Source organism: Neopsephotus bourkii, unplaced genomic scaffold (genome assembly GCF_033783945.1).
Source record: "Neopsephotus bourkii isolate Nb327-2 ecotype Australia unplaced genomic scaffold, CSIRO-AGI_Nbou_v1 NB_1525, whole genome shotgun sequence".
NCBI lineage: Eukaryota > Metazoa > Chordata > Aves > Psittaciformes > Psittacidae > Neopsephotus > Neopsephotus bourkii.
In genome coordinates, this window is record NW_026902001.1 from 754,737 (window position 1) to 765,899 (window position 11,163).

Sequence of the window (11,163 nt, forward strand, 5' to 3'; positions counted from 1 at the left end):
TTTGTGGCTCCAGCAGCAGAAAAAACATTGCCTGGAAAGTTCTTTTGCCAAATGCTTGTTTTGCTTGAGGTGACCAAAGCTTGGAAACTTCCAGGGTGTTTCAGCCAAAACCCGAACAGGACGAAGGGTCAGGAAAGGAGAAAAAGACTTTTCCTTGTGTTTCTGTTGTGTTTCGCTTCAGAATTTGTTTTGACTCCTTCTTTCTTAGGCATCAAAATGAAACTGAAATTAAATCGACAGGTCTGTTTTACTTGCCTGTCATTGCCTTCCTCATCTGGTGTTTTTCATCTGAACTCCCCAAATTCTCTTATTCTGAGCACTTTTCCTTTGGCTGTAGGAAATAGCCCCCAGTGATTCCCAAAGAGCCAGGTAATGCTGATGGCTCTTCAAAGGGATGTGGGGGCTTCCCCCCCAGAGGCCTCCTTTGCTCCCTTTGCCCATGACCTGATTGAGTTTCTCCATGCTTCATTTTGCCCCTTTGGTACTGAGGTTCCTACCCAATCTTTATTCTGTGTGTGGCATCAGCCAAGCAAGTGGATCAGTGGGATAAATGAGGAGGAATGGGCTGGTTTTTGGACCCTTCTAGTGATGGAGGCTAGGGTTGGGATGCTGATGGTCCACCAAATCCTCCACCTTTTGACCTGCAGCATGGGGAGGGTCATGGCAGGAGGAGGTACCCAGTGTCCACACCAAGTCAGGCTTTTCCTAACTTCTTTCACCCATCCCACAAAGGATGCTCCAGGTTTGTGGCTGGACTGGGGATGATCATGTCCCGGTTGCGTCTATACCCTCCTCTCCTCGATAAATCCAAGTGGATGGGCAATGTTAACCAAAACCAACAATCCAGACCCACCACCATCAAGCTTCCCACCAAACCCCTGGTGTTTCCCCCACCTAACAAACTGGAATGGGCTCACAAGGGTTTTGGCAGTGCCACCTTCGGAGCCAGCCTTGCTTGGAGACAGGGTGATGCAACCAGAATGCAGGATCTAGCCTGAAGTCATTACAGTCAGCAGCATGTGCAGCCAAACTCAGTGCTACACATGTCCAAGCAGGCTGAGTTATGGCTGCTTGGGGAGCTCTAAGTTGGTCTGTTGTGCATCTAAAAATCTCCACCCAAATGCAGCATTGATGTAGGGCTTTTCTGCTGCTCTGTGTTTGCATTGAATACAGAGGGTACGGATCTGCAGTGTGAGGATGATGCAGCCCTGCCCGGGTTCCTCAGAGATTTAGTGCCTCCGCTTGTGTTTTCTTGGGCTCTTTCTCCTTTCCTTTCTTCCTTTTCCAAGGGTTGTCAGTGCCTCCTTCCAACCTGTTTTGCCTCCTGCCTGGAAGTGGCAGGCTCGTTTGTAATGCGCTATTTTTTGCACAGGGTTAGAGGAGGCTTTGTGGCGTGGTTGTGCCTTTGGGATGTGTGCGGGGAGGGCTGTCTGCTGGCACTCTGCAAGAGCAGGAGATGAAAGGAGGGACGTTAACATTTCCCATTCCCTTTATGTGCATTTTCCATTATGTACATAACAGTTACCCAGTAAAATCATGGAAACCTGCCCCAACCAAAACACGACAGCTGGAGAGGAGACAGCATCCCCCCTGCTCATTCCTTTCCCTTCCTTGAAGCGAGCTCTTCCCAAACCCTGCTCTGAGCAGGTTCCTGCAGGTTTTGCATCACCATCCATCACCTTCCAGAACACAGCAATGCTCCCAATTTATAAGAAGAGCATAAACTCCATCCATGGAGCTGGAGTTTGCTCTTGATGCCTCCCAGTCTGACTTGGGAGAGGGGACTGTGTCCCAGGAGCAGCTTCCTGCCCCATTGCTGCCCATCACTGCCATGTTTGAGCCACCAAAGTGCCTGGTCCTAAGTGAGGCCAAACCCATCTCCTTTGGTCAGTCAGGCTGGGACAGTGGCATCTAAGCTGTCCTTTTCCGCAGCAAAGCCCATCTCCCACATGATGGTCTGTGCTAGCAGGTACTGAAGCAGCAGGATGGGCAGGTACTTCCTGGCCACACCGCTCACCTGCATCCTCCCTAGCTCCATTACAAGTGACAGATGGCAGGAGATGAGACTCCCTCCCCAGATGTTAATTTTCTTGCGAGCTGTAAATAACATCTCAGGGCAGCTTGCGCATTGTCTCCGGTGTGAAAGACCCATCAGCTTTGCCCTTGCTGGTGGGCAAAGAATTAAAGGGAAGGAAGCCCAGTAGGAGGGAAGTGTATGGGTCTGCCAGGCTCTGCTTATTCTGTGCATCCTGTGGCCAGAGAGAGATGCTGGCAGCATCCTGAAACAGTGACAGATGTGCTTTTGGGTACCGGCTCCACCTGGCTCAGCACTTCGAAGTCGATGGAGTTTGATTTTCTTGTGCCAGGGCTGGCATTTTGTGTTGAGCAACAACAGGGATGAAATAAACAAATCCAAGCAGCCCCATGACCAATGTGGGGTGATGGCAACAAGGCAAGCTGGAGAGGATCATAGCATTATGGTCCTTAGGCTGCTCTCATCCTTCTCCACCAGGAAGGACTCAGCTCAGGGTCCTGGAGTATGCACAAGGATGGGAGCAGCCAAGACAGTCACGATGCGCCTTGCTTTGGCTGTGCTTTGGGCCATGTTTCTCCCAGGGTTTTGGGGATGTGACATTTGATTGTGGCCCATCCTTGTCTCCTATGTCACCACGACTTTGCACCATTACATGCAAAGTCGTGATTCAGCTCTTCAGCAATATTCATTTTGCCTGCTTAAAGGCCAGACACAGGACAGGACACAGCCTGGCATATTCTTTTTTTCCCCTTGTTTGGATTAAAACCATGATATTTTAATGCAAAACAGGAAATAATGCCTTGGTGAGTTTGCTCTACATTTGTAAGCTCCAAAAATACAAAGGTAGAGAAAAATCTGGCACAGGTGCCTGGAGCAACAAGCTAAATGGGAACTGGCTCCATCCCTGTTTCCATGAATTTTGGAAACCTCATGACCGCCTCACCTCAACTTGGCCATGGATACCTGCTCTTCTCAAGGTTTCCCAATTGGCTTGGGAATGGTTTCCCATTAATTTCCCAGTGTAAAACCACAGGAAAACCAAGATTTGGGCTTTTGAGCATAACATTTTCCATACTTCTCTGTATTTTGCTTTCTTGGACAATAGCAGACAAATGGATTGAGGTATTACTATTTATTTTTTTTTTTTCAGGATTGAAAGGTTTGACTTTATGTTTTCTTTTTTAATTCAGAACTTTTCTGAATGTGACTTCCAGAAATGTGACTTTCAGAGCAATATTTCAGAGCCTGCAGTACCCATTCCCTCTGCTCTGTGCCATCCCGGCCATTCCCAAACCCTTCCCTCTCACTTTCTCTTTAACGAGAGGTTTCCCACTCTTCCTCCCAGTCCTCATTCTCCCTGCTGGTACACAGAGTGATGCGGACAATCCTCCCATCCCAGAATCTCCATCCGGAGCTGGGAATCCTGGCTGTGGGTGCGGGGAAGCCAGGCTTTCTCTTTGCTATGCGCAGCACCCGCTTTCTGTCTGGCTGCAAAGAGCCAGAGCAGACTTTTTTGGCTGCATTACGTCATGTCAGAGGTCACATTAGCTGCTTTTTCCTCTTGATTAAGAATTCTAGCAGTAGGGGGGGTGAAGGGAAAGCAGACAGAGGAAGGGGGCAAGGCGGATATGCTTGCAATAAGCAGGTAAATGGGAATTTATGCACAGATAGCTAATTGGTGTGTCTAATATTCCACCCCCTGAGTACCAGCACCGTATTACTGCCTTCACAAATCACTCAAGGCAAGCCTAGCGCAATAACAACCAAGCCAGGAGAGCTGTCGAAAGAGTCAAGATGGAATTAAAAGTGGGTTTTATCGGGGCAATAAATGCCAGATAGGGGAAATAACAAAGAGGTTGCTAATTGCTGCCATCTCCCCACTCCCTGAGGGAAATGTCTAGACGGAAACCAGCCTTGGGTCGCGTCAGCCCCAGCCCTTGCAGTCAGCTTATTGCACTGGTCTTCTGGGACCAGAAAGGTGCTGGGAGGCAGGATGCTGTGCCCTATGAAGGCTGCAGAGCCAAAGGCCCTGCCAGCAGCAAAGGGAGGCAGGATAGGTGCTGCACCTCTACCCTAAATCAGAGATGCTCCCACAGAGGTAGAAGCCAGACAGTCTGCAGCAGCTCTTATTAATAATTCAGTCCCAATTTGTCCCATCTAGGAGAGCATGAAGACTAGCCAAGCCTCCCCTGCTTGCAGGCAGGGTTTGAGATACTGCCCTAAGTAGGCAGAACCTCCGGTCCCTCCCTGGTGCTGGTTGCAGCTATTGATCCTATGCCAGCAGGGTTTGGAGCTGGAAGCGCCTGTCCTTCACTGCAGGGTGCGGAGTGTTCGGATAGCCTCGGGAGAGGGATGCATCAGGAGAGCTCCCTCCCTCCCTGCCTCCCTTCAGCTTGGTTACCAGCATTGATCACTTGGGGACTTTTGCTTCTTGTTTCGTGGTGCATCACAGCTTGATGCAATTAGAGCTGGATCCTGCTCTCCGCTGTGTCAGTGAGAGCATGAAATAACCCCTGGTGAGTCAACACAGCTGAGGGATTCACGCTCATGCAAGCCTGGGTTTTGCACATGGGGTGGTTGGACTGAAAAGCTCCTTTTCCTCACCGGATCTGGCCATCCCAAAGTGCATCCCAGCCCTTCCCTGTGCACCCGTGAGCCGCCACTGCTGTAAAACAGAGCTGGACTTGGAGGGAAGAGCAAAGCCCTGGGTCTTAAATGCCCTGCAAATTTGCCACTGAATTTCTCCTGAAGTATTTTCTTGCAGCTAACGTGTTTTAATTGAATTTTGCCATTTGAAAAATGCATGAACCTCTGTAATGGAGGCAGAAAACCTTCCTCCTATAGGAAGATGAAGATGCCTTTAAAAAATACAAAACAAAAAGCTGCCTGATTACGTACTGCCCTGAGAGACAAAGTGAATTGGATGGAGCCAGCCTGGCCCCTTGGGAAAACTTGAGGCTGTTCATTATGTCCCAGGATGAGCTCACTGGCTGGTTAACTCCATCCTCACCACTTGTGAGTGCCTACGAGCCAGCAGTGCTCATCTGCTCAAGTGAAGCCTTCAATGGAGACAACACATGGCTGGTTTGGTTTGCCATAAAAATACCGACTGCAGGGTTTTCTCATCTTATATGGTAGGAAGAGTTTAAAAAGCTGAACGGAAAAAGGCTTTAATAATAGTTTTAGTAATTTTTTTTCTATCTCAGCTTTCTTTCTTCATTTCTAAGCTCTGGACCATTAGATCAGTCTGTCCCTCTCTTCTGTCCCTCCATCTGAGCTAAGAAATGGAAAACAAAGAGGGAGAAGACAGTGGATCCTATTGTAGTTACCAGGAGCTTGGGGTTTTTATGACCTCCCTTGCCAGGGGGGTTGAATTATAGGTGTAGTGGCAATATAGAACAGGTTTAGACCTAACAGGCCTGCTGAAATCAGGTCAGTACTGAGCAAAGGGTTTAGTGCTTGTTGTGATGTGCTCCTGTTGAGGAGCTGGGACTATCTGAAGAGCTATGGGGAGGTTTCTATCAGCTCTTGGCATGGGATGGAAGAGGGTCTGGAGATCTCCATCCCCACAGCAGGATCCCAACAGTAAAGCAGCACTTCCATACTTCCCTATCTGAAGGGAAGTATGAAAGCCTAAATCCCAACAAGGAGGGAACCCATCAGCCAAGCTTTGAGTTCTCAGGGGCCTCCAGCGAAGCAAGGAATGTGCTTGCAAAAGAACACAAATCCCCCAGCAAAAGCTGAATTTTGGAAAACTGACCTTCTTTTCCAGAAATCTTGCTCAAATGACGTTTTTCCACATTTAAACCAGAAGCAATGCGGATTTCCCCCTGCATCCAGGACATAGCTTCCTTTGGCCCAAAACATGCTTCCACTCAGAGTCTGCTACCTACTTTTTATTGAGGAGGAAGAGCAGTTTTCCATTCATGAATGTAAGAAAGAAAGGAATAAGGATGGCAAATCCTTCATCTGCTTCCAGCTCGCCCATCACTGCACAAGAGAGAAGACAGACTCAGAAACAAAACAGGTTTCTTGCGACAGCAGCTACCATCCATACAGTTAGAGGTGTCACATGTACAACTCCCAAACAGACCCACCTCTGTTCAGGGGCGTTTCTGGTGTTCTGTAAACTTATTCTAATTTCCAGCCTAATTTTTAAGCGGTTTCCACTTGTTCCCCTGTCAAATTGGTTCATTAACCAAATCACCACTCAAACCTTGCCTGGTTCTAATTTTGCTTCCTATTTTTGCTGAAACCATCAAGTGCCACAGGTTTTGCTGAGAGTTCACCCTTTTTCAGCTAAACTGGCCCTGAGCATTGGATTTGCAACAGAAGACCTTACGCCAGCTCCTTGCTCAAGCAAAGCCAGGCCAGAGTCGCTGTTGGCATTCCTAAAAAGCCAAGTTCTTCCTTGCAAATCAGGTTATTCCAGCTTCTTGTGGATTAGATGGAGCTGATAAAGTTGGCATTACAAACCGTTTGCAGGTATCGTCCCTTCCCTTGTCAGTTCTGGCCAAATCACAAGAGATGTGCAAAGGAATCTGGTTGCTCTTTCTCCCTGCCTCCTGCCAGCTCTTCTTGCCAGTTGGACCACTTGCCCGATCATCCTCCCAGGAGCCAGCTTGGCAAAAATCCATAAGTAACATATTCCAAGCCAGATCCAATGTGGACTCTTTGCCCTAACCCAAACCAGACCCTTGCATCTCAAGATCTATAAGCCATCCCTTGCCACCATCACTGTGGCTCTTCCCAGCCCCATCCCAAAACGCCCACCCCAGGATCACCTTGGATGTGCACTAAAACATGATGTAGAGGTTGTAGCTATCCTCAAAAGTCCCTCTGTGCTTGGGGGTGCTGATGCTCAGAGAGCTCTGGCTGTCTCCACAACCCAGGATGTGTCTTTCCTTCTCCCTTGCTCATCCAGTGGTGGCAGAAGGAATCTTCAATGAGATCTGCAACCTTTTATCAGCTCAGATGAGATGAGAGGAGCCCCGTGCTCTTGCAGATAACACCATTTGTCCAGTGGGCTCATCACAGGATGGAAGACACCACAGGAGGTAACTAAGGAGCAATGCAAGAAGATCTGTTTAATTCCTCCCACCTCCCAAGCATCCCCAGCCTCCTCCTCCAGCTGTGATGAATCCGTAGGGAAGGATCCAGCCTTATTCTGTGGCTTTCAGGATGGTGTTTCAGTCCAGCAAAGACTTATGGCAGGAGAAGAGCGATTAGATTGAGCCCCATCTATGTGTTGAGGGGGTTTCCACTTTGCAAGGGAATAAACTCAAGCAGTTAACTGGGGAATTAAGATTTAGTGCAGGCTATGAGCAGCAGGCATGTATAGAGGAGACAGCTGTTAAATTTAGGATGTGACAAAGTCATGCGAGCACTAACTGGATTACTTGCATTTATTTGGGAATACTTATGTCTTTTATTATGCAACGTATAGATCACCATAATTCTGCTTTTCACTCCGACGGCACGTCTCCTTCAAGCATCTTAGAGAGCATTACAAACAATTAAGCCTGCTGTGACTCTGTGCAGCGCTCAGCGTTTACATCCGTTTTGTGGGTATCGAGTACGTTTCAGATTGGAGATGGCTTAATTAATGTGATTGATTTTTAACACTTTCTGCACCGAAGCCCCAAGCTGCTGCTCTTCCAAGGCTGGTCTTGGAGTCCACAGAGATGAATTGGTCCAGAAGTCTCTGGAATGAGATTGCCAGGGATGCAAATCCATTCATCCCCCAGGGATGGTGATTTTGACCCGTTTCAGTGAAAAATGGGGAGGTGATGAGTGCTGGGGAGGGGAGCACAACCTGGGTAGTGGCTACATGTATGCTTTAACCAGCATAACCTCCCACTCTGCAGACACCTTTGTATGCCCCCAGGACCCTTGGAAGAGGCACAAGCTGCTTTTCAGTAATTCCAGTTTCCTTCCCTGTCAAGAAATGGCAGATAACTGCCTCCAGCTGCATCTCCAAGGAGGAGTTTAGGGAAGCACTGTTTAATCTTGCCTGCTGAGTTTGGTTCAGATGCTCTCAGACGTTATTAATCCTTTGTATCAGGCCAGCAGGGACCAGCAGCCTGCTCTATAAATGTGCTGCAGTATGGGTGGAACAGTCCCTTCCCTGAGCAGTTTTCAGTCCAAGGAGATGGTGGAGGGATAAATGGATGGAGGATCTTTGGGAGCCAACGTCCAGACCACCGAGAAGCTCCTGTGGAAGATGCCAGCCAAGGTTTCACCCACCTTGGAGAGTCAGCATCTCAATTTTAAGCCTCAGGTGGCACTGGGGTGGTTTCTACTGAGCACATTTGTGCCAAAACCAGGAGCAGTTCATGCCTCCTCTCCCAGCAGTTTGCTGCACTGAGCATCCCTGGTCCTCCTGGATGAGCTCAGCTGAGATACCGACCAGGGGATGGGGCTGTACCATGCTTATCCACTCCTCCAGCCCTGCACGACTCTTGAGCAGAGTGAGTGCTGGACCCAGGGTGGGTGTGAAAAGCATTTAAACCCAATTTTTGGTTGCATCTGTCACAGGGGACCTGCAGGACCTGTAACAGCATCACCACCGCCCCACTGCCACCTTCAATAGCTCTGTGAGAACAGGTTGTCTCTGCTCCCTCAGCTACTGCAAAGCAGGCAATTTATACACATAAAGCACTTACTAGAGCAAAGACAACTTGTCAGCACCTGAAAACAGTTGACAGGTCAGCTCCAGGAACAGGGACCAGGCGTCTTGCCCATGGCTCAAAGAGGTGACAGCACACAGGCGTGCGCGCACCGGGCTCCGTACCCCCGCCTTGTGCCGCACAGTGCAACGGCAGGCGCATTACTAGCCCTATTTTCCATTTATAGGAGCTTGTCAGAAATGGCACTCCTCTCCGAGCAGATGTCGAAAAATTAGAGGGAATTCAGAGAGTGGCAGAGAAAAAAAGAATGATTAAAGGAGATGGAGGGCCTGGTTTTGGAGGGAAAAGAAATCAGCGGAGCTATTTATAACGCTGCCTGCACAAGGGTGGGTAGGAACAGGCGTTTATAAAGTGCCTCCATAGCTCAGATAAGCGGAAGGGGCAAACCAGCCTCAAAAAGGATGTTTGCAGGAACACTGCAGAGGGGCCGGATAGGAGAGCGTAGATCCTGAGTGATGGAACATTGTCCAACATGAGCGCCTGGGGAATTGCCGGTAATGGGTGAGTGCAGGGGACAGTCACACATCGAGATGAAAAACAATGTCCTGGTAACAGAACCACAGAACCACTGAATAACAGAATCCATAGGGTTGGAGGGATCTCTGGAGATCGTCTTGTCCAGCCTTCCCTGCCCAGCTGTGTTAAGGGGTAGTAGAGGTGGTACTGATGGCAAGACCCCACTCTTACCTCTGCTCTTGGTGACACTCGTATTTACTTCCATGCAAAATATGGTGGGGGTGGAAATGTTCACTTCTTCATCCCAAACAAATTCTTCTTTCTTTTCGTTAAAAAGCAACCAACAACAGCTTTAAATTCAGGTCTTCAGACCCAGGGGTTTGTGGGAGATGCACACAGAGGGTGTCTGTCAGGCAGGGAGGGATGTGTGGAGGGTACCAGCCTCTTTTGGGTTGATGCATCCCCAGAAGAGCATCCTACCCCTATTTCCAACCAACCTGGGTGATTTGCAGGCTGAGAAGCATCTCATAAACATGTTGTTGTTGTAGCATCACCAGTTCCCCAGTGAGCCCCAGCTACTGGTGGTGGCTCCTTCGCCACAGTGAGTCGGAGCAAAGCGGTTTCATGGGGGGGAGTTAGTGCTTCTCCGTGCCTTGGTCTTCTAGGGAAGCTGCCTAACGTGGTCCTTGTCTCTCTGGTTGCCTTGCAGGACCTCTCACTCCAGGGCCAAGGCAGAGGCGGCTGTGACAGCGGCGCAGAAAGCTCAGGAGGAAGCACGGATCGCCAGGATCACTGCCAAAGAGTTTTCGCCTTCCTTCCAGCACAGGGAGAACGGTCAGTGCGTGTCCCGGCACCATGGATGGGGCTTTGGCACTGTGTCACTCTCTGCCCCACTCAGCCCCGCAGAGACCCCAACCCTCCCATAAATGACCCAAGACACCCTCAGTCTGTGCCTGCAGTCCCTGGTCCTCACTGGGACTCTCTGGGTGGGAAACTGCCCCAAAACACCCGTTTTGAGGGGTTTTAGCACAAGGTTTTCAGTATCCAATACTTCCACCCTGTGTTGTTACAGGAATCTCCTCTTCCCACACCAAAACACACCTGTTTTTTAATTCATGGTCTTTGACGGTTGCACAGAAAAATCCCAAATGCAAAGGCAAATGTTCCAAGGGTGGTCACTTATTTTACCCCCATGTCTCTTATGGTTCCTGATTTCCCATGCATGGGTAGCTAATCCTTCACTTAAGAGTACGAATCAGTTGCAGTGGTGTTGGGGAAGCGTGTGTTTGAGGTGTGCCTGGTGGCTCCTCCTTACCTCCATCATCTTCAACATTTCTTGCTGGTTTGGCCCAATTTTCACTCATTGACAAGAGGCTCAGGCTCAGCAAAGGCTCAGGGAGGAGGAAGCCAAAGCAAAGCCATGGGATCTGCGGCTGGTGGGTACAGAGGGTGGATTCACCCCATGAAGGCTGTCCCTACCCGGGAGTAAGAGGGGCTGCTGCAAGTGGGAGTGGAAAGCTCCAGCAATGATTAACATAGTAATTAATCCATGTGAATGGCTTTATTCAGAAGTTTTCCTTGCATCCAACCCTCATTAGGAGGCGTCTATCATTATTTTCTCCCCCTTCCAGCTCTCTAACTGAAGATTACTCATTCGGTTTAATTGCTCAAGGGCCTGGTGCTGGTGACTCACGTTGGTGCCATTCCCTGAGGCCAGGGAAAAGGGCTCATTGCATCCTTTGGACCAGCCAGCCCATGCACAAGTCCTCACCTCACCGCACTAGCTGCAGAGGGGGTGGCTGTAAGCACCCCATGGCTCAGCAGCAATGAGCCAGACAGGGGGATGAGGTCTGGCTGCAGCCACGAGCCTGCCTGGGCTGGGTGTTAGGGGTGGAAAACCCTCCTCCAGGACACGTCCAGATGCATTTGGGGGGCTCAAGCATCCCCCTGGCAGAGGATGCAGAGCCCCACGCAGCTCTCTGC

General features: G+C 49.5%; 1 protein-coding gene across 1 annotated transcript in view; it reads left to right on the forward strand.

Moving 5' to 3' along the window:
- The window catches only part of LOC133221224 (junctophilin-3), a 37,392-nt gene extending 27,271 nt beyond the window's left edge, over positions 1-10,121 (forward strand). Inside the window, exon 3 of the mRNA XM_061369932.1 lies at positions 9,890-10,121. Within this exon, the coding sequence (XP_061225916.1) occupies positions 9,890-10,106 (217 nt within the window). The 3' untranslated portion in view covers positions 10,107-10,121. The remainder of the gene's footprint in view (positions 1-9,889) is intronic.
- The last annotated feature ends 1,042 nt before the right edge of the window (positions 10,122-11,163 follow it).